Genomic DNA, 25000 nt, shown 5'->3' with positions numbered 1-25000 from the left:
TATTATTATTATTATTATTATTATTATTATTATTATTATTATTATTATGTTTTTTTCTTTTTAGATTTGTTTTATATAAGCAATAATAACATTTTCACGATGATACGGCGTTCGTAGTAAAATTTGTATCTAAAATCTACTTAATTTATAAATCTTCGTGCGCAGAAATTTTTAAAAGTGCAAAACCTTTCAAAACATTTCATTTTGGGAGGGAAGGGGTGAAAACTTTCGGGGAGTGAGCCTGAGAGTTTATAAAAAATTTTCACCACGTTTAGAAAGAAAAAAATATACGTATATAAAATTTGCTATGAGAAATATTATCATAATAATTATTTACATTCGTAGTCCCTAAGTGTGCGTGTGTTTTAGGCGCTAACAGTTTGTTTACAGTTTTGAGAACCGTGTAGTGAGGATGGTGGTGGCGGTGGTGCTAGTGGTGGCGGTGGCGCTGTAATAGACTGTAAGCAATAATTATACATCTTCATATTAGGTATTTATTTATCACTAAGTATGTGTGTTCGTATGTATGTAGGTATTGATGTGTGACAAAGCGTAAATATTGAGTTATGTGAGGAGAGAGGTGGTGGTGGTGGTGGTGGTGCCATATTTGAATAGGCGGTAAAAAAAAAAAAAAAAATGATCTTATTCTTTGGCTATTATGCATTATTTCTGTTATTATCTCCATCTGTGTATCTTTTTTGGTTACCTTGATATTAGGATTACATGCACAGAGAGAGAGAGAGAGAGAGAGAGAGAGAGAGAGAGAGAGAGAGAGAGAGAGAGAGAGAGAGAGAGAGAGAGAGAGAGAGAGAAACTTACTTTTCTAGGTGACTGCAACATCTCGTGATTATGATGGTGGTGGTGGTGGTGGTGGTGGTGGGTGACGCCCTCAGAAGTGGGGGAGTCAGGTCACGAGGTCTGGGTGGGGGTGGGGGGCGGGGGCGGCGCGGAGGTTGCGGGGGAATGGTGGGCGTGAATGGAGCGTTCGTGGGAGTGCAGATGATGGGCGTGGCTAACCCGCTTGTGGCAGAACGGGCACCTGTAATGCACCAGCTCAGGTCAGGTCAGGTTAGGTCATTGTTAAATCTTTATATATATATATATATATATATATATATATATATATATATATATATATATATATATATATATATATATATATATATATATATATAGGAAGGACACTGGCCAAGGGCAACAAAAATCTAATAAAGAAAAATTGCCCACTGAAATGGCAGTCCCATGTTAATTTAGTCTTACCTATGCTTATGAAACAGCTAAATAACATGTTAAGTAGGCCTATATCATGCTGGGAAAGTCAATTAGACCTACTGTGCACCTGTTGGTGAAGAAAACAGATCTACTCTTGGCCTACCTGTGCCCAGCAGAGTTAACAGGTAAACATCATAGGCCAGAAGTCATGATGTGTCAATTAAGCCACACCTCCTTTCTCACCCCCACTCCATATCTGCCTCCCCATCTTCACTCCCTATTTGTTTCTTTGTTTCTATATTTCTTATACCCCCTCCCTATTTTCTCCATATAATTCTCCTCTCTCTCTCTCTCTCTCTCTCTCTCTCTCTCTCTCTCTCTCTCTCTCTCTCTCTCTCTCTCTCTCTCTCTCTCTCTCTCTCTCACTGTAAATATGTATGAAGGAGGTATGAGAAGTATGGTGGATGGGGAGGGGGAAGGGAATGCGGATGTAGAGGGGGAGAGGAAGAAGGCAAGCCCAAGATTTATGTCAAAGGTAGCTGTAGCCAATAACAGCTGCCATGAAAAAAACGATCACAGGTATTGCTTTTGTTAGAAATATAGATAGAAAAGCTGCTTCATCAAGTAGGGAGCCATCTGTACATATATAGACCTTATTTATCAATATGATATAAAACTCATTTTTTATATGTAAAATAAAACAAATAAAAATAGTTTTTTTTTTTTGAGGGCGCAGTTTAATGGCAATCCTGACAATAACTGTAAGAAAAAGGTATTGCCAGAGGCTGTTGATAGCACTGTAGAGAAAGCTTGACATTAGAAAGTGGTAGTTTAGCAAGAATGCCACCAGCTAGTTAATATATAAAACTATTCTGTTGATCAATACACTGCTATGATGTAGTTTTGGCACAGTTGATCATTCTGTTCAATTTTAAAGAAGTGGTTTGCCTGATACAAACTATCTGCCTTTAATGTGATGCTACTTCATGTTTTTTTTTTGGGGGGGTGGGGAGGGGGACAGTGATCCTGGCACACATTTCAAATGAAGGTAATTTCCACTTCTTTGTATTTGATCAGATAACAAAAACTAATATTGGCAGTTTGTGGACAATTGTACTGTGTTCAAAGGTGAAGAGGCTTTGCTGTTTTTATGTATCAAAGTGCAAGAATTAGAACATATTCAGTGAACAGGAAAAAAACACCTCTATATTGGTGTCAAATAACTAGGTTTCCTCTATATTAAGTAATTAGTGAGTTGTCATTAAGATACTTTGGAGATTAGATGAAATGTAACAATAATTGAATTTGGAAGTGTCACAAATCAGCAGTGGGCATATTAGTTGTCATATCATTGGTGTGATTTTGTTTTTTGCCTACTATCAGTTACTCTGGTTTGTTTGTTGACTATTGCCTTCTTTTTAAGACTATTTGTGAACTTTTACATTCATTCTGATATCTCAACATTCACAAGAGGTATGCAATTTTGTTCCACAAGCTTGCCAAGCCTGGCACTATTTTGTTTGACAAAACCACTGCTCCCCAAGAAATAGGAAAGGTGTTTCCATGAAAGATGATGACAGAAAAACCATGAATCTTCTCTACCCATAACCAAAGTGCATTTTGTCACACAAACTTACCAAGCATGAAATCAGTTTGGATGATGCACTAAAGCATGTTTGTATTATATGCATCTGAACCCATGATTTGTTTAGTTTGACTTTGTTTCAAACTCAGACTTATGATTTCATGCATGTAAACTGAGGTTACCAAGCTGTGCTTGACTGGTCTAGGTTAGCTGACAATCAAAGAACATCCTGGGATGAAATGTAAAGTGATTGCTGTAATTGAGTGAAATGTTTGAACAAACCAAAAAAGAATGCAATAGTGAAGGTTTTGAAGTGTGCAGTTCCATTTTCCATCTGTGACTCCATTCTCACCTTCTGTTCAAATTCTGCTGCAGTGCTTGGCAATCCTCTTCCCTTCTTACCTTCCTAAGTAATTTGGTATCATCAGCAAACAAACTCACATAATTGTTCACTCCTTCCACCATGTCATTAATATATACTGCAAACATTACTGGAGCCAGTACTGACTCTTCTGGAATTCCACTGATCACTTTCCCCAACAAGGAATTACCATTTACATTCTTTAGAGAGATGTAGATTAAGAGGGGACCTGATACAAGTCTTTAAGTGGTATAAGGGTTATAACAAGGGGTGTGTAAGCAAAATTCTTTGGATCAGCAACCAGGACAGAACAAGAAATAATGGGTTCAAGCTTGAAAAATTTAGGTTTAAGAAAGAGATAGGAATAAATTGGTTCTCAAATAGAGTGGTAGATGAATGGACAGTCTCAGTAATCAGACTGCTAGTGCTAACACATTAGGGAGCCTTAAGAGATTAGATGGATTTATGGATGATAGGTGGAAATAGATAGGTATATTTCATACAGGGACTGCCACATAGAAGCCTGATGGCTTCTTGCAGCTTCCCTTATTTCTTATGTTCTTATGTTCTTATGAGATCCATTTTTTAAGGATTTTTTTTTTCATAATAACAGATTTCCACTAAGCATCATCAATAATTCTATTTATAACTCTCTAGGTAGTAAACTCAATAAGCCTTCCTCTAATGACATCCAGATTACACCTAAGAAATACATGAAATTGCTTTACTATGGCCACCTTAGTTATACTATTAGAAAAAGACTAAGTATCATATTTAAAACACAATACCTTGACACTAAATCCAATTTCATCTTCACTAATAACTTTACTATTACCTCTTTCTCTAAATTTGAAGATAACATTCCTACTAGACACATCTCCAACTTCATTTATAAATTTGACTGTCCAAGCTGTAAGACTCAATATATTGGAGAAACCAAGAGGAATCTCACCCATAGAACTAGTGAACATAAAGATAATTTGACATGTATACAAAAACAACTAGCTCATCCCCCTTTCTCTGCAATAAGAACACACCCACACGAACATGACCACCCTTCTTTCAGAAAAAGACTTCAGAATATTACATAAAGCAGATGCTCACACAGACATTAGAATATTGGAAGCTATTTATATCAAACAATTAAAACCTGAATTAAATAACTAATTATCTTCATCACATCTGTACCTTTTATAAACCTTTGCTCGGAGCTCCAGCTTCTGGGCCAGTAGTTGAGCTAACTCTCACAACACCAGACAGTTCTCACCCTCCTACCAGCAACTGCACACTAGCTTTGTTTTACTTACATCTCACTTAGTTTTTCCAACACATATCACTATTGCTTCATATATTATCTTTGCCATTTCTTCTTTTTTTTTTTAGTTAACAATGTGAACCACATTCATACATATGTTGTTTTTTTTTTGTTTTTACTTTTTTTATTGTGCCCCTTCTGTGTTATTATTTTTTTTGCTCTTATTTTTCAATTATATATTTTTTATATTGTATTAAATATAATCATATATTTTTGCCTGAAGATGCCTTCTGTGAAGGTGAAATTACTTTGCAAGTAATAAAGTGAAGAAAAGAAAAAACTGGGTGCTTTCCCTGCTCATCTCTCTCTCTCTCTCTCTCTCTCTCTCTCTCTCTCTCTCTCTCTCTCTCTCTCTCTCTCTCTCTCTCTCTCTCTCTCTCTCTCTCTCTCTCTCTCTCTCTCTATATATATATATATATATAGAATCTATCCTCAACAGGAAGATTCTTAAACATCTATCACTTCACAACCTTCTATCTGATCGCCAGTATGGGTTCCGTCAAGGCCGCTCTACTGGTGATCTTCTAGCTTTCCTTACTGAGTCTTGGTCATCCTCTTTTAGAGATTTGGTGAAACTTTTGCTGTTGCCTTGGACATATCAAAAGCTTTTGATAGAGTCTGGCACAAAGCTTTCATTTCCAAACCCTCCTCCTACAGTTTCTATCCTTCTCTCTGTAACTTCATCTCAAGTTTCCTTTCTGACCATTCTATTGCTGCTGTGGTAGACGGTCACTGTTCTTCTCCTAAATCTATTAACAGTGGTGTTCCTCAGGGTTCTGTCCTGTCACCCACTCTCTTCTTATTATTCATTAACGATCTTCTAAACCAAACTTCTTGTCCTATCCACTCCTACGCTGATGATACCACCCTGCACTTTTCCACGTCTTTTCATAGATGTCCAACCCTTCAGGAGGTAAACATATCACGCAGGGAAGTCACAGAATGCTTGACTTCTGATCTTTCTAAAATTTCTGATTGGGGCAGAGCAAACTTGGTATTGTTCAATGCCTCAAAAACTCAATTCCTCCATCTATCAACTCGACACAACCTTCCAGACAACTATCCCCTCTTCTTCAATGACACTCAACTGTCCCCCTCTTCTACACTGAACATCCTCGGTCTGTCCTTTACTTATAATCTGAACTGGAAACTTCACATCTCATCTCTAGCTAAAACAGCTTCTATGAAGTTAGGCGTTCTGAGACGTCTCCGCCAGTTTTTCTCACCCCCCCCAGCTGCTAACTCAGTACAAGGGCCTTATCTGTCCATGTATGGAGTATGCTTCACATGTCTTGGGGGGTTCCACTCATACTGCTCTTCTAGACAGGGTGGAATCAAAAGCTTTTCGTCTCATCAACTCCTCTCTCTAACTAACTATCTTCAGCCTCTCTCTCACTGCCACAATGTTGCATATCTAGCTGTCTTCTACCACTATTTTCATGCTAACTGCTCTTCTGATCTTGCTATCTGTATGCCTCCCCTCCTTCTGCGGCCTTGCTGCACAAGACTTTCTTCTTTCTCTCACCCCTTTTCTGTCCACCTCTCTAACACAAGAGTTAACCAGTATTCTGAATCATTCATCCCTTTCTCTGGTAAACTCTGGAACTCCCTGCCTGCTTCTGTATTTCCACCTTCCTATGACTTCAGTTCCTTCAAGAGGGAGGTTTCAAGACACTTATTCATCAATTTTTGACCACTGCTTTGACCCTTTTATGGGACTGGCATTTCAGTGGGCATATTTTTTTATTGGATTTTTGTTGCCCTTGGCCAGTGTCACTCATACATAAAATATATATATATATATATATATATATATATATATATATATATATATATATATATATATATATATATATATATATATATATATATATATATATATATTGAAATCTACCTTTTCTTTTTGCTGGAAATTTGCCTGCATTCGCCCTGTTCCCAAAAAACGTGATCGCTCTAATTTCTGAAACTTTTTTTTTCCTTTATGTGAGAGGGTCACTAGCCAAGAGAAACAAAAACTGGAAAAAAAATCCCACTCAGGTGCCAGTCCTAAAAGAGACATCAAGAGAATTATTGAAAATTGAAGGATAAGTGTCTCAAAAACCTCCCTCTTGAAAGATTTCAAGTCATAGGAAGAAGGAAATACAGAAGCAGGTAGGGAGTTCCAAAATTTACCAGAAGAATGGATGGATGAATGAGAATATTGGTTAATTCATGCATTAGAGAGGTGGACAGAATAGGGATGGGAGAAAGAATAAGGTCTTATGCAGTGAGGCCACAGGAGGAGGGGAGACATGTAGTTAGCAAGATCTGAAGAGCAGTTAACATGAAAAAAAAATTATAGAAGATAGCAAGAGATACAACGTTGCAAGGATAAGAAAGAGCCTGAAAACAGTCAATCAGAAAAGAGGAGTTCATAAAACGAAAAGCTTTTGATTCTAGCCTGTCTAAAATAGTGGTATGAGTGGAACCCCCCCTCACCATTACATGTGAAGCATATTCTGTACATGGGCAGATAAGACCCCTGTACAGAGTTTTAGCTGGGGGGTGAGAAAACTGGTGGAGACGACTCAGAATGCTTAACTTCATAGAGGTTGTTCTAGCTAGAGATGACATGTGAAGCTTCTAGTTTAGATTATATGTAGAGGACAGACTAAGGATGTTCAGTGCAGAAGAGGGGAACAGTTGAGTGTCACTGAAGAAGAGGGAATAGTTGTCTGGAAGGTTGTGTCAAGTTGATAGATGGAGGAATTGAGTTTTTGAGGCATTGAACAATACTAAGTTTGTTCTGTCCCAATCAGATATTTTGGAGAGATCAGAAGTCGGGCATTCTGTGACTTTTTTGCATGAACTGTTTATTTCCTGAAGGGCTGGACATCTAGGAAATGACGTGGAAAAGTGTAGGGTGGTATCATTAGTGTAGGAGTGGATACGGCACACCAAACATAATTAGAGGATCATTGACGAATAACAGGAAGAGAGTGGGTGACAGAACAGAGCCATGAGGAACACCACTGTTAATAGATTTAGAAGAAGATTTAGAAGTGACCATCTACCTCAGCAGCAATAGAACAGTCAGAAAGGAAATTTGAGATGAAGTTACAGGAAGAAGGATAGAACCCATAGGAGGATAGTTTGGAAATCAAAGCTTTGTGCCAGACTCTATCAAAAGCTTTTGATATGTCTAAGGCAACAGGAAAAGTTTCACCAAAATCTCAAAAAGAGGATGACCAAGACTCAGTAAGGAAAGCCAGAAGATCACCAGTAGATCACCATCTTTGATGGAACCCACTCTGCTGATCAGATAGAAGGTTGTGAAATGATGGATGTTTAAGAATCTTTCTGTTGAGAATAGATTCAAAAACTTTAGATAGGCAGGAAATTAAAGCAATAGGATGGTAGTTTGAGGGATTAGAACAGTCACCCTTTTTAGGAACAGGCTGAATGCAGGGAAACTTCCAGCAAGAAGGAAAGGTAGATGTTAATAGACAGAGTTGAAAGAATTTGACTAGGCAAGGTGCAAGCACAGAGGCACAGTTTTGAAGAACAATAGGAGGGATCCCATTAGGTCCATAAGACTTCCTTGGGTTTAGGCCAGTAAGGGCATGGGAAACATCACTGCGAAGAATCTTAATGAGTAACGTGAAGTAGTCAAAAGATGGAAGAGAGGGAGGAACAAGCCCCAAATCATCCAAGGTAGAGTTTTTAGCAAAGGTTTGAGTGAAGAGTTCAGCTTTAGAAATAGATGAGATGGCAGTGATGCTATCAGTTTAAAATAAAGGAGGAAAAGATGAAGAAGCAAAGTTATTGGAGATGATTTTGGCGAGGTGCCATAAGTCATGGGGGGGATTAGATTTTGAAAGATTTTGACACTTTCTATTAATGAAGGAGTTTTTTGGCTGGTTGGAGAGCAGACTTGGCATGGTTCCAGGGAGAAATAAAAAACACATGAGATTCAGGTGATGGAAGGCTGAAGTACCCTTTGTGGGCAATCTCTTAATTTTTTTTCAATCTATTGTCAACAGGAAGATTTTTAAACATCTATCACTTCGGAACCTTATATTCAGTGTGGGTTCCATCAAGGCCGCTCTACTGGCAATCTTCTGGCTTTCCTTACCAAGTCTTAGTCATCCTCTCCTAGAGGTTTTGATGAAAATTTCATTGTTGTCTTAGACATATCAAAAGCATTTGATAGAGTCTGCCACAAAGCTTTGATTTCCAAACTGCTCTTCTATAGTTTCTTTCTTTCTCTCTATAACCTCATCTCAAGTTTCCTTTCTGACTGTTCTTTTTGCTGCTGTTTTAGATGGTCAATGCTCTTCTCCTAAGTCTATTAACAGCGGTGTTCCTCATAGTTATGTTCTGTCACCCACTTTCTTCCTATTGTTCATCAATGATCTTCTAATCCAAACTTCTTGTCCTATCCACTCCTGTGCTTTTCCACATCTTTTCATTGACATCTAAGCCTTCAGAAATTACACAGCTCACACAGGGAAGCCACAGAATGCCCAACTTCTGATCTCTCTAAAATTTCTGATTGGGCAGAGCAAACTTAGTATTGTTCAATAGCTCAAAAACTTAACTCCTACATCTCTCACCGCAACACAACTTTCCAGATAGCTATCCCCTCTTCTTCAATGACAACTGTTTCCCTCTCCTACAGTAAACATCCTTTACTAATAATCTAAACTGGAAACTTCATGTCTCATCTCTAGGTAAAACAGCTCTTATGAAATTAGATATTCTGAGTTATCTCCACCAGTTTTCCTTAGCCCCTGCCCCCAGTTGCTAACTCTGTCCATGTATGAAGTATGCTTTCCGTGTATGGGGGTGGTTCCACTCATACCACTCTTTTAGACAGGGTGGGATAAAAAGCATTTTGTCTTATCAACTTCTCTTCTCTAACTGACTGTCTTCAGCCTCTCTCTTTTTGCCTTACTGTAGCATTTTGTGCTATCTTCTACTGCTATTTTCATGCTAACTACTCTTCTGCAATGTCTCCCCTCCTTCTACAGCTTCAGTGCACAAGATTTTCTACTTTCTCTCATCTCTATTCTGTCCACCTCTCTAATGCAGTATTCTCAATAATTAATTCCTTTTTTTCTGGTAAACTCTGGAACTCCTTGCCTGCTTCTTTTTCTCCTCCTTCCCATGACTTGAACTTGAAGGTTTCAAGACACATGTCCTCTGTTTTTCAATAATCCTTTTGGCTTCTCTTTAGGGAATGGCATTCTTGTGGGTCATTTATTTTTTTATTTGTTGTCCTTGTTCATTAACCCTCTTACATAAAAACAAATAAAATAAATAAATAATAATAATATTAATAATTCTGCATCTAATGGTATGTCTATGCATAGTGAGACAAAATTTTGGAGGGTTAAAACTGCAGAAAACTAAAGATGTCCATTTGTTTTTTTTTATTTTGTCCTGTGATTTGTGCTTGTGCAGAAAGAATCTCACCTTCACATGCTCATTCACATAAGTATCATTGGATCTTATTACTTACCAAATTCCAGTTTGATCAGTAAATTAGTTCATGCGTTGCTATGAGGCATTTGCACATGCACTGTGGAAATCCAGATTTGACACATTCAACTATGTATATATGAGGGGTATATGATACTTACACAGTTTCAATAAAAATAGCTGAGAAACTGTATGCAGGTTGTCATTGACTTATGGCCACAATTGGTTCTGACCAATATGTTGAAAGGTCAACTTGGTCATAACTTGGCCTATGAAATAATTGCCACACATATATTATATTGTGTAGTGATATTATAACCTTCAAGTTATACAGGCACCAACTGCCATACAAACATCCACAACAGCGGCAGCACTGTAGTGTCCACCACATTGTTGGTCTATTTCACCGCAACCACTCTACTGTTCACATGTCCAGACCTGCTCTTGCACTTTATATAACTTCATCCATGTATTTTTGATCCATTCATTGCTCACCATGCCTGGAGATAAATGACCATCAACTGAGGATGCTGGTGCCCCAAGGAAATGCCAAGCCATCTTGTTTGAAACATAGGTGGCGATAATCAAGAAACTTGACAGCAGCGAGAAGATGGTGAATGTTGCACATGCACATGGAATGAATTGCTCCACCATAATCACACTCTAAAAGATGAAAGAAAGGAGCATGGAACACGTCAAGGGAACCATACTAATGAAATCTACAGTTATGACCAAGAACTGCATCAAGGTGATAGAAGAGATAGAGAACTTCTTGTGTTATGGCTCAAACTTCAGTGGCAGAGGCAAGCACTGCTAAGCCTGCAGCTTATTCAAGAAAAGGCTAAATCTCTATTCAGTGATCTGAAGGCAAAGGCAGAGGAAAGTGCAGAAGAGGAGACATTTGCTTCAAGCTAAATTTGGTTCAACAGGTTCAAGAAATGGGCAGAACTACATTGTGTGTCAGTTACTGGAGAAGCAGCAAGTGATGACTAGAAAGCTGGCAACAAATTTCCACCAGTCCTGAGGCAAACCATATGGTACAAAGGCTACATGCCAGAACAAATCTTCAACGTTGATGAGACCGGGCTGTTTTGGGAAAAAATGCAAAAGAAGACCTATATAAGCTGTGAGAAGAAAACAATGCCAGGATATAAGACAGCTGAGGACAGGCTTACCTTGATACTAGCTGCAAACCTACCAGGCAACCTTAAGCTGAGAGAGAGAGAGAGAGAGAGAGAGAGAGAGAGAGAGAGAGAGAGAGAGAGAGAGAGAGAGAGAGAGAGAGGGGGGGTGTGGGGAGCAAGGTTATCAGCGACACATAGGCTGTAATCTGCTAATTGCCTGGTACAAGGTTTGGCAGGGAATCCCCAGAAAGGACAACACTTAAATGGTCAATTCAAAATGGTCAGACCATAAGTATTGTGGTGTTTCCAAAAAAAGACAGTGCAAGTATCACAAAAAAAAAAAAAAACATTACACTAACTTGCCTTTTTTAGAGCATCACAGTGTATATATACTAAAACACAGTTTTATTTTGAGGTAGGAAGTACCTGACATGAGATGTGTCTCGGTATAAGAGTGGCAGTGCCGTAGGCTGGGAAATCCCCAGAAAGGACAATGCCTAAACACTCAATTCAAAATGGTCAGACCATAGTAATTCCTTTAAACTTAGCATTTTGTGTGTAACAGATTTTCTTGCAATATACAAAATTTTGTTAAAAATGTTTTTTTGTGTATCTAAAATTTTATTAAGTGAAGCCATGTTAAATGAGGGAGCATGTCTTTGGTACCAAGTGCTTTTTCCCATGATCATGAGGTATCAGTGGAATGACAATTTTGAACAAGTAAGTTGCTACTCCATGAAACTGAATCCAAGCCTGTTACCAGCTTAGCCTGTGAATGCAAATTCTAGCTGTATGGGCATGTGGCATGCTTCCCAGATGTCAGTTCCACTCTTACAGTTATTTTTGTGAAAAACATTAATGAGTGGAGAAGGCCAAGGGGGTGTCCACATAAGTCACAGCTGTAGCAAGTTGATTGATCTTACAGAGAGCTGTTTGGAATGGAAGAGGTAACTGCATGGGGGGCTTGCTTAGAGGAGCCATCAGGATTGGAGGCAGAAGGTGAACTGGGCATCTCCCCCATGGTGTATTCTCCTCATTGATAATTATACTCTCTTCACATACCCTATATATATATATATATATATATATATATATATATATATATATATATATATATATATATATATATATATATATATATATATATATATATATATATATATATATATATATAATTATTATTGTTATTTTTTTATGTGGACAGTATTTCACTTAGAGTTTCCAGTTTTGGTCTAATTGTTGTAGTAATTATCTTTTCTGTCTAATCCTTATCCAGAAAATGAAAAACCATCTTTTTGTTCCTCACTATCCAGTCTGTATATTTTTTCTGCATACTTCACTGGTGATAGGTTATCCCATATCACTAATCCAAAGTCTTTTTGTTCATTTACTTTTTGAATTATGTGTACTTTCTGAGTTTAAGGAGCATTCATTTATGTTGCATATTGGCGTGAACAATTTCACCTGCACTTCTCCAAAATATTATGTGACATACTATCTGGTCTCATTGCTATACTTTTTTCCAGCTACTCCATCAATTAATGTACATATGTCTTTTCATTATACTCTCTTTCACTTTGAACTGAGCCATTCTTTTTGTCTTACTTCCTTCATTATATGTATGTAAACATTTTAAAAAATATCCGTTACATTTCTCTCCAAAAGTAACATTTCTGCTGCTTATAATTTAGTCCCCCATTATTCTCTTGTAGTCTTCATATGAAAAATAATCACTTTTAACTGAATTGCTTACAAATAACATTCAAAAGCAGGCTATGAAGCCTGTGATCAAACTCCAAGTTGCTATTCAAAGTAGTATGCATTGCATGCATGTCACAGAATTAGTCTGATTTTCTAAATCCTGCCTAACAACCTCTTCAGTATTCTTACAGATCTTAAATATTTTTACAGATCGTAAATTGATAATCAGAGCCAGCTTCTTATTCTATTATCATAATTCTATATGGAGCTGAGTACTTTCTTGTGTATGTTCTGGTTCTTTGTTTAAGCAGTTTTTTGGAGTTTCATTTTATGATGCCTGTTTTCTCATCTCAAAGTTGATATGTCATAATAGCAGTCCAAGTCATATATTCTATACAAAATCTTGTACATCTCAATAATAATTTCTATCTCTTTTTCAAAAGCTCAGTAATCAAGTGAAGAATGAGTCATTCATAATGCAGCTTGATGTTATTCAGCTATGGTCGTGTGACATGGATTACATAATATTGATCATATATGGCTCACATTTTACATTTTGTTAAATTAATAAAACTTTAAAAGGAATTTCAGAGATGGATAAGAGACCATCCATGGTGTGGAGAAGGGAAACTATAGCTTAATATTTTCAATAACCCATGATATAATAAAGCTATTTGATATCCTTGTTTCTAAAACATTATATAAAAGAGAGCATCTTAAAAAAATTTTGGGATAATTTACAAAAGCATTGAATCATCATAAAAATATAAGATCTATGACTAAAACTAAAGGGAAAAATTCTGCCACTCATGTATTTATTAAAGAAAACTCGTATTTTATACAGATTTAAGATACTACAAAACTCATTTTAAATTCGTCTATTTTCTCCAAACAGAAAATTTATTCGGATTTTGAACTGCAAGGGATCATGGAGGAGAAACTGAATACCAAAACATACCAAACCATCAGCCAGCGCATGGCCACGGAGGAAGCTGCCTGTGCCCTTCTTGAGGGAAGCAGGAGAGATGATGAGTGAGTTGATCAAAGATTTTCTCATGCTGCATGATATCAGTGAATTACATTTCAGAAAACATTTTAAAAAGAATAAATATAGAATGAACATGTTGACTATTTGATCATACTGGCAGCATTCTAATATATATATATATATATATATATATATATATATATATATATATATATATATATATATATATATATATATATATATATATATATAATGTATATGTGTATGTATGTATTTTCTTAATTTTCTTGTGTGGAGGCTGCTGGCCAAAACCATACATAAACTAAGTTCAGAAAATCTGTTCAAACATGGAAAAGATGAAAGCCTAGCCTTAAAGTAATTTTTTTCCATATATATTTTTTTTAATTAAAAGAATTGCTATTGTGTGGAGTGGTTGTTGGTCATAACAGGTACATACGAGTATTAGGAGGAATTGTTGTGTGTGTTTACCTTGTTGTATGTACCTAGTTGTATTGTACAGGATCTGAGTTAAAGTTCATTTATCCTGTCTCCATATCTAGAGTTATCCAATTTTCTTTAAATTTACTCATATTAGCAGCTGTAACCACCTCCTCACTGAAAGTATTCCAGAGATCAATGCTTCAATACAGGAAACTACATTAAATTTACTCTTCTTTATTTATTTTTTTGTAGGTCATCTCGTACATTTTATTTTCTTATCCATGTGTATCCCCAAAACTTGTCTAACTTTTTCATACAGTTTATTAATTTGTACATTGTTATCAAGTCTCCCTTTTCTATACTCTCTTCCAATCTTGTTAATCTCATTTCTTCCATATGCTCTTCATAAGTCTTTTCCTTCAGTTCTGGTACCTCTTCATTGCTATCCTCTGTATTCTTTGGAATTTCCTTGTATTCTTCTTCCTATGTGGAGACCATACAACTACAGCATACTCCAACTTGGGATGTATAATTTTTGTAATTATTTATTTCATCATATCCATGTCCATGTAGGTAAAAGCCACTCTAATGTTACTTATCATCCTATATGTGGAGCCAAATATCCCACTTATATATGTCTCTGGTGACAGTGTGTCCTGAATAACCACCCCAAAATCTTTTTCTTTATTACTTTTAATTATTATATCTTTACCCATTTTATAGTTCCATGTGGGTCTCCTTGTACTTTTTCCTATTTCCAACAAATGGCATTTCTTAGGACCAAATTCAAGTTTCCACTTTAGAATCCAAGCATAAATTTTATCTAAATCTCTCTGTAGCTCCTTAAAATTCTCCTGGGTCTTTAAAGGTCCTAGCAACTTTGCATCATCAGCAAACAAATTAATGTAGCTATTTAATCCTTTCTGTACATCATTTATGTAAATCTAAAACATAATCAGTGCTAATACAGGTCATTGGAGTACTCCACTTGTTATCTCACTCCAACATGAACTATTTTCTCTGATTTTTGTCCTCATTTGTCAGTCCTTCAAATAGTCTTGTATCCAAATTAATGTTTTGCCTTTTAAACCTCCTGTATTTTCAGTTTCTACTGTAGGCTCATGTGTGGAACCCTGTCAAATGCTTTTTTATATCAAGATATAGAGCATCCATCCATCCATCTCTTTTTAACACCACATCTATCACTCTTGTATAAAAAGCTCAACAGATAATAAAAAGAAATGGTGCAGTACTTGGAAGAAAATGAGGTAATTACAAATAAACAATTTGGATTTAGACAAAGAAGATCATGTACTTGGAAGAAAAGGAGGTAATTACCTCCTTTTCTTCCAAGTACTGCACCATTTGTTTTTTTATTAATTTCGCAGACACCAGTTAATGAAACTGGCCTGTAGTTTAGTGGCACCATTTTGTCACCTCCTTTATAGACTGGCATTATATTGGCTCTTTTTCATTCTTCAGGCACTTTTCCTTCTTTCAATGAACAATTTACCACATTTCAAATTGGCTCCACCAGATGGTCTCTACATTCTTTCAGTACCCACCCTGACACACCACCTGGTCCCATTGCTTTTCTAACATCTAAGTCACTCAAAAGCTTGTAGATTTCATACTTTTTCACCTTAATTTCATGTAAATCTTCATTTGATAATCCACCTGTAGGCACTACAAAGCTGCTTCTTTTTTTGACACAGATTTAAAACTCTCTTTCATAATTTCACTCATTTGCTCATCATCTTCATATGTCCTTCCAGCTCTTTTGAACTTAACAATACTATCTCTATGTTTCATTTTACCATTTATGTATTTATAGAAGGCTTAGGTTCCTCTTGACATTTGTCCACTGTATCCTTTTAAAGTTTTCTTTATTCTCTTCTTATCCTAAGATATTAATTTCTCTCTTATTGATATTCTCCTTTATTACCTTCATTCCACTTTTTCACCTTCCATGGCTTGTCTTTGTCCTTTTTTGGTCTTTGCACATCTGCCATCATACCAACTATGCCTGCTCATTCTCACCTTGTACATTGGTACAAATTTAAACATTCCCTCATTGTACTTATCTAATAATGTTTCATATTTTGTCTGTAATTCCTTGGGTTTTAACAGCTTATCTCACTTTATACTTATTTAAAATTTTATAAGTTATTTGAAATTTGCCTTTGCATAATTCAGTCTGCCATTTCCATATTCTTTCCTATTCTTTGCTTTTATCCCTTTTAATTCAACCTCTATTACAACATGATAACCTTTCCTGATGGCAGATACTTCATATTTGGTCTGGATTCCAGCCTCTTGGTAAACACTAGGTCAAGCATTGAAGGCTGCTCGTGTGTGTATGTGTGTGTGTGTGTGTGTGTGTGTGTGTGTGTTTCTTTTTTTATGTAGGAAGAACATTGGCCAAGGGCAACAAAAATCCAATAAAAAAAATGCCCACTGAAATTCCAGTCCCATAAAAGGGTCAAAGCAGTAGACAAAAATTGATGAATAAGTGTCTTGAAACCTCCCTCTTGAAGGAATTCAAGTCATAGGAAGGTGGAAATACAGAAGCAGGCAGGGAGTTCCAGAGTTTACCAGAGAAAGGGATGAATGATTGAGAATACTGGTTAACTCTTGCGTTAGAGAGGTGGACAGAATAGGGGTGAGAGAAAGAAGAGTCTTGTGCAGCAAGGCCGCAGGAGGAAGGGAGGCATGCAGTTAGCAAGATCAGAAGAGCAGTTAGCATGAAAATAGTGGTAGAAGACAGCTAGATATGCAACATTGCGGCAGTGAGAGAGAGGCTGAAGACAGTCAGTTAGAGGAGAGGAGTTGATGAGACGAAAAGCTTTTGATTCCACCCTGTCTAGAAGAGCAGTATGGGTGGAACCCCCCCAAAAAAATGTGAAGCATATTCTATACATGGACAAATAAGGCCCTTGTACAGAGTTAGCAGCTGGGGGGGTGAGAAAAACTGGCGGAGACGTCTCAGAACGACTAACTTCATAGAAGCTGTTTTAGCTAGAGATAAGATGTGAAGTTTCCAGTTCAGATTATAAGTAAAGGACAGACCAAGGATGTTCAGTCTAGAAGAGGGGGACAGTTGAGTGTGAGTGTCATTGAAGAAGAGGGGATAGTTGTCTGGAAGGTTGTGTCGAGTTGATAGATGGAGGAATGAGTTTTTGAGGCATTAAACAATACCAAGTTTGCTCTACCCCAATCAGAAATTTTAGAAAGGCCAGAAGTCAAGCATTCTGTGGCTTCCCTGCGTGAAATGTTTACCTGCTGAAGGGTTGGATGTCTATGAAAAGACATGGAAAAGTGCAGGGTGGTATCATCAGCGTAGGAGTGGATAGGACAAGAAGTTTGGTTTAGAAGATCATTAATGAATAATGAGAAGAGAGTGGTTGACAGGACAGAACCCTGAGAACCCTGAGGAACACCACTGTTAATAGATTTAGAAGAACAGTGACCGTCTACCACAGCAGCAATAGAACGGTCAGAAAGGAAACTTGAGATGAAGTTACAGAGAGAAGGATAGAAGCCATAGGATCGTAGTTTGGAAATCAAAGCTTTGTGCCAGACTCTATCAAAAGCTTTTGATATGTCCAAGGCAACAGCAAAAGTTTCATCAAAATCTCTAAAAGAGGATGACCAAGACTCAGTAAGGAAAACCAGAAGATCACCAGTAGAGCGGCCTTGATGGAACCCATACTGGTGATCAGATAGAAGGTTGTGAAGTGATAAATGTTTAAGAATCTTCCTGTTGAGGATAGATTCAAAAACTTTACATAGGCAGGAAATTAAAGCAATAGGATGGTAGTATGAGGGATTAGAACAGTCACCCTTTTTAGGAACAGGTTGAATGTAGGCAAACTTCCAGCAAGAAGGAAAGGTAGATGTTGACAGACAGAGCTGAAAGGGTTTGACTAGGCAAGGTGCAAGCACGGAGGCACAGTTTCGGAGAACAATAGGAAGGACCCCATCAGGTCCATAAGCCTTCCGAGGGTTTAGGCCAGCAAGGGCATGGAAAACATCATTGCAAAGAATTTTAATAGGTGGCATGAAGTAGTCAGGGGGTGGAGGAGAGGGAGGAACAAGCCCAGAATCGTCCAAGGTAGAGTTTTTAGCAAAGGTTTGAGCAAAGAGTTCAGCTTTGGAAATAGATGTGATAGCAGTGGTGCCATCTGGTTGAAACAGAGGAGGGAAAGAAGAAGAAGCAAAGTTATTGGAGATAATTTTGACTAGATGCCAAAAGTCACGAGGGGAGTTAGATCTTGAAAGGTTTTGACACTTTCTGTTAATGAAGGAGTTTTTGGCTAGTTGAACAGACTTGGCATGGTTCCGGGCAGAAATATAAAGTGCATGAGATTCTGGTGATGGAAGGCTTAAGTACCTTTTGTGGGCCACCTCTCTATCATGTATAACACGAGAACAAGCTGTGTTAAACCAAGGTTTAGGACGAGAAAAAGAGTGAGGAATGTACGCCTCCATGCCAGACGCTATCACCTCTGTTATGCGCTCAGCACACAAAGACGGGTCTCTGACACGGAATCAGTAATCATTCCAAGGAAAATCAGCAAAATACCTCCTCAGGTCCCCACAACTAGCAGAGGCAAAACACCAGAGGCACCATCGCTTAGGGGGATCCTGAGGAGAGATTGGAGTGATAGGACAAGATACAGATATGAGATTGTGATCGGAGGAGCCCAACGGAGAAGAAAGGGTGACAGCATAAGCAGTAGGACTAGAGATCAGGAAAAGGTCAAGAATGTTGGGCATATCTCCAAGACAGTCAGGAATATGAGTAGGGTAATGCACCAATTGCTCTGGGTCATGGAGGATAGCAAAGTTGTAGGCCAGTTCACCAGGATGGTCAATGAAGGGAGAGGAAAGCCAAAGCTGGTGGTGAACATTGAAGTTTCCAAGAATGGAGATCTCTGCAAAAGGGAAGAGGGTCAGAATGTGCTCCACTTTGGAAGTTAAGTAGCCAAAGAATATATATATATATATATATATATATATATATATATATATATATATATATATATATATATATATATATATATATATATATATATATATATATATATATATATATATATATATATATATATATGTAGATACATGTGCACACACACATTGTTTGCTAAAATTGTAAACAATGGAACCTCAGTTCTTGAATTTAATTTGTCCCTGAATGTTGTTCGAAATCCAGAATGTTAGAAAACTGAAATTATTTTCCCCGTAGGAATCAATGTAAAATGGATTAATCAGTTCCTGGACACCTGTCAACCCTGTCTTAGTGACTTACGACAGACATTTCCACTGCTAAGATGGCAGCTCTACAACATCTCCAGCTCAGAAATTATTTATTCAGAAAAGATGTACAGTGGTCTCAGTTTTTTAACTTAATTTGTTCCTGGATGCCATTCAAAATAAAAAATGTTTGAAAACTAAAGCTATTTTCCCCATAGGAATCAATATAAAATAGATTGATCAGTTCTCAGACACCCATCCACCCAACACTCCCACTGCTAAGATGGCCGTTCCAGCTTATTTATTTACTTTTTTTTTATGTAGAAAGGAGGTATTAAATGAGGTTAGTGACATAGAACTCATCAAAAGATAATGTTTAGATGATATAGGTCTTCGTCACTGATCTAACAAAGGAAGCTGTACAGTGACACAGAGGAGCAACCCACTTACTGCCAAAATTGAGGTGATCATAACGCTTAGACATCTTGCTGGTGTGAAAAGCTATTGGGAAAATGCAGTTGTGCAGTAGTGATGATGTTGTAGGTCAAAGAGAGAGCCACAGGAGGCTCAGGATAACTCCTGAGCACTGAACCTTGTTTGTTTACATCAAGGTTCTTCAACTTCTTCAGTGGGATCCCATTTAACTTATTTCAAAGATTGAATTACTGTTTTATCCTCTGTCTCTCTCCTCCAAATATATAAAAATGAAGATATTTATAGAAACTGTAAATTAGTAATAAATGGTTGCTTTTGCTATGTCTTGTAGTATTTGTAATGAAGTAACTTTGTTTGAAAGCCGAATTATGGTATGGCAACTGAAGCAATTATGAATTAAAATTTTTGTTTGAAAACCAAGTTGTTTGGAAAGGGAGACATTCGATAACCAGAAGATACTGTTTAGACCATGCAGGTGTTGTCTTTGTCATTGACCTAGTGAGGGAAGCCTTACAGAGCGACACAGAGAGCCACAACCTATTTACCTCAAAAATGAAGGTAATCATAACACTTATTAAAGATTAATCTAGAAGAAGGAGAGGCAAGTAATGGTGTGGCAGGATGCAGAAACATGAGCCTAAACAGGACCGGGCATTAGGTATCTTATGGTCCAATCAGTAAAGGTTTATCCTACTTGCCTCTCAGTTCCAGTTTGAACCTCAGTCACATCCACCTCCTCATCTATAATAGATTAATTTCTCAGTGATTTGTAATGGAGAATGTTGTTCTTCATTCAGTCATGACATTTATGTTCCTTCTATCAGAATCAATGGTGGGCCAAGAATCCAGTGAATTTAGGATTGACTTATAACATTTAATAAAAGCAGACATAAGTTGCAAATTTTATATTCAGCATATGAAAATTTTACACACGAAGTGTACTTAAAAAAGCTTTTCTACTACTTTAAAGCAGTAAGAAGAGTCTGCCTGTATCTCTCTAATTTACCATTTCACAGATAAGGGTTAAAGTACTAAAGAATAATCAGGAAGATGCATCACAGAAGCTTCCATATTAAGACACCAAAATGATGATTCATAAAATTCCTGTAATACCAAGATCAGGATTCAAAAGAGGCTAACCTATCACCATCTCTTTTTTGACATGGAGGTTTCTTTGCAGTATTTTTCTGCTTATCTTTACCTTCAACCCTTATTCATGAATTGTGAGAGTAGTGTGAAAAATACAGTGACCAGAATAAAGAAAGAAAGAATTTCTATCAGAAAGTGGAATGAGTATAGCAGATTAGTGTTGAATATTGCTTGGAAATGCTTATGGTGGTGGCAGTAGTGGTGTGAAAAGGCTGCTCCAGTCAGCCCTTCATAATGGCAAATTATGTAAGAAGAAATAAAAAAAAAAATTGTACTGCTGCAATCACTATTACATGCTTTATGTATATTTAATACTATCAACATCATCATCATCACATCATTTAATCCCCTTGTTTATTCTTATAGGACTGGACACCATGTGTTTCAAACAAAAAGATTGCCCTTCTTTGAGTGAGAGTAGGTTCAATTTTGGGATAACCTTCTCCTAAAAGAGGTTGTTGACCAAAGTTATAGAAATTCCCACCCTCAAGGTTGAATGCACCATGTAATACAATTCCATTGCATGGTTGCATCTCATAGTGTGTGGTGGGATCACTACATCCCTATACCAGGCATATTTAACACATGTATGCTAAACTTCTTTTTTTTTTTTTTCACTTGTGAGGTCATTGCCTCCTTCACTCTAATCTTACAGCTAATAGATAAGGGTTAAAGGTGAAAAATGAGCAGATAAGTCACACAGGGGAAAATCTGCTATTATACAAATCCTTGAATTATGAAGTCACAAATAAAAGAAGAGCAGATTATTGTTTTCACGATAGACATCACTTAAGGACTGTACATCATTTTTAAATTTTCTATGGAGGCATTTTTATTTATGTACTGGAAAATTATGACCATCAACAACTGTTTCTTGTATAATTATGCAATAATGTTGACAGATATTTTGTACATTTTTTTGTGTATGTGTCGTCATTTCCAGGTACCTGGAATATTGGTTATTAATGCTATGTTCATCTAAAACTAACGTGGGCTCCTTTCTTCTCTTTACACGCATGACATGCACAGTAACCAATCGTACGTATACAATTAAATTATTCACTGCACTTGCATGATATGCTTGTCTTAATAGTGATACTATTGAACAATATGAAGTGTTACAGCCAAAAGATTTTCTCATTAGATAATATATATATATATATATATATATATATATATATATATATATATATATATATATATATATATATATATATATATATATATATATATATATATATATATATATATATATATATATATATTTTTTTTTTTTTTTTTTTTTTTTTTGCAATTTTCATTACTAAAGTAGTATAAAAAATCATTCAACTCTATGAATTTAGTGATAGATTTGCATTCTTGTTAGATCTGAGCAATTATCCTGCTTGTCGTATATCTAATACAAGTGCACTTGCTGTATTAGTTATATGTCTTTATTTTTCCTCAAGTACTGTTATAGTCCTAACACACTGCAAATAATATTCTTTTATATATGATAATCTGTTTTTTGTACAAGTCCTTTAAGTTTTAAAATGAGGTATCACATATTCATTCAGATACTGAAAAAGGTTGAGTACCTTAGTTAATGTTGCTTAATTTTTGTATAATTTGACTTTTTTGCAATATACAAAGTGGATGACATGCTTATGATGTATGCAGAGGAAATAATACCAAACAAATAAATTATGAAGTAGGTATATACAGTGTTAAATACTAATCATCACATTTTTATAGTATATCTATGGTCTGAATATATATATATATATATATATATATATATATATATATATATATATATATATATATATATATATATATATATATATATATATATATATATATATGATTTGCATAAGTTATAAAGAAAATACATATTTTTCTGAGAGGGGTGTCAGTAAACAAACAAAATAGCTTAATGAAACCAATGGAATCATCATATCTGTCTACATCAAACAGACCCTCATAATGCTCCGTCCATTTATTAACTACAAGAAAAAAAAGAATCAGTTTCTTGCTCCATCTCTCATTGTTATTTTCCTATCTAATTCTCTTCATTGATTCTTCTTTTCAGCTACATCAATACTTCTTTGATTCCATCCCTTACGTTTTTTCTCTATCCTACTACCCATTCTTTTCATACAACAAACCTGTTTTTGCATATCCAATCACAATACATTTAAATAACAAAATATTACTATTCTTCTTCTACATACATTACCAAGGCCTCACTCTTTCTCTGCATCCCATACACCTTTAAACTTTTCTCTTTTGTCAAATCTACTCACTTTCAAAACTTACCTGTCACACTCAACTAGCTTCCTCCCTCATACCTACTCACAGCATTCCTCTCCATCAAGGAGTGGTCAGGCTTACCTCCACCCTTCCCTCCCAAGAGTCCAATTCAACAATCTTAGTATTATCTTCTGGATGCAACCACATGTCTTTTCATCACTGTTGACAACCTTTTCACTCTCTTGGTTCATTTAAGTATAACACTTATAAATATCTTTCTTTTTAAACAAACTATTTTCAGTTACCAAATTTTGCTCACTCCACAATTTCATCATTTTCTCTTTTTTTTTTCCTACCAAGCATACCTTCTTGTATTGCATTCCAAACAATACCATTCAGATCTCCCAACAATAATGCATTTATATTCGCTCCAAAACTATGCAGATGGTCATTATGTCAGAGATTTCCCCTCATCATTTCTTACTACTAGGCCCATATGCACTCACAAGCACTCACACTTCTCATTTTTATTTTAACTTATATCAGTTTCAATTAAATCTCTTTGCAATCTCACACACCTTGTTACACATCTTTTTGCTCACCATGATAATAAAAAATATTAATATTAATTCTTTGTTGGATCACTGTTATGTTATGTTATGATGGAACCACTTTAGACATGGATGTATATACATATTACTTACTACCTTGGAGCATGTCTATGAAGGCTGATTCATTAACACTTATTAGATTTGTAAATTGATCCTTTTGTAGTGCAAACTTCTTCCTTGCCTCTTTTCAACAGACTTTGTCTGTTTTCTTAGCTAAGGCCAGTAATTTCCTTTTCCCTATGGGAGTGTGATGAAAGTTTATGGCTGATTATTTCAGCTAACATGATGCAATACAGATGATCAAAATTGTAAGTGTTGTAGCAGTGCCAGCACAGCACACCACAAGTGCAGTACTATTTACAATTATTATGTAAACATCTATTAATTTATGCATGATGCTGATTTTGCCTTGCACTTTGCTAGATGCCAGCCGATAATTATCAGGAGATCTGATTTAACCTATATTACTTCCCAAGAAAATTTTGAAAAAAAAAAAAAAAAAAAAATTGGTTGGTGAAGACCACTATGAGTAAATTAATAATTAAGGTTATATTTTGTATAGTCCCTGAAATACTCTGTTCACACATTAAACATGAAAATAAACATCAAATCAAAGTTGAAAATGTAAACAATGTCTTAATACTGCATGATGATGAGTTCAATGAGCTTATGATAATACTGCATGATGATGAGTTCAATGAGCTTATGATTTTGTTCAATATATTTTTTGTTTCATAAAGATAGTTATCCTGAAATATGACAGAATGCACACATGTGTAGGTGGTGTGAATGAATTCACTCTTTTCTAGTTAGAAATATGACAATTCAATAAAGTTTTTTCTTTTTTTTTCTTCTTCACTATGTAAATCAGGGAACTAGCAGCTGCTTTATGACAATGTCCTGGCACATTCTTCACACCCAATCTAAGATTTCTTAGCTAAGTACCAAATTTCTCATATTGATCAGGCCCCTTTTCTCTAGACATGACTCCTTGTGATGTCTGGCTGTTTCCTAAGCTCAAGATGTTAGTGAAATTATCTCAATTTGAGAATTGATGAGGCATCACATGAAAGATGGTAGTGCACCTGGTAGCCATTCTGGAACAAGATTTCCAGAAATACTTCAAG

At 36.2% G+C, this 25000-nt stretch overlaps 1 protein-coding gene across 3 annotated transcripts in view; it reads left to right on the top strand.

Annotated features, from left to right (window-relative positions):
* LOC135098130 (calcium-dependent secretion activator-like) overlaps positions 1–25000 on the top strand; it is an 85672-nt gene that overhangs the window by 348 nt on the left and 60324 nt on the right. For 2 of the 3 annotated variants that reach the window (XM_064000333.1, XM_064000334.1), the window contains exons 1-2: positions 1–490; positions 13657–13793. The exon at positions 1–490 is cut by the window's left edge. In XM_064000333.1, coding sequence (XP_063856403.1) covers positions 13690–13793 — 104 coding nt within the window. In that variant the 5' untranslated portion in view covers positions 1–490; positions 13657–13689. The remainder of the gene's footprint in view (positions 491–13656; positions 13794–25000) is intronic. The other variant, XM_064000335.1, reaches the window with a different exon arrangement.

Source organism: Scylla paramamosain, unplaced genomic scaffold, assembly GCF_035594125.1.
Source record: "Scylla paramamosain isolate STU-SP2022 unplaced genomic scaffold, ASM3559412v1 Contig46, whole genome shotgun sequence".
NCBI classification, from domain to species: domain Eukaryota; kingdom Metazoa; phylum Arthropoda; class Malacostraca; order Decapoda; family Portunidae; genus Scylla; species Scylla paramamosain.
The sequence above is the reverse complement of the archived record's forward strand: the minus strand, read 5'-3'. Positions and strand labels throughout refer to the sequence as shown.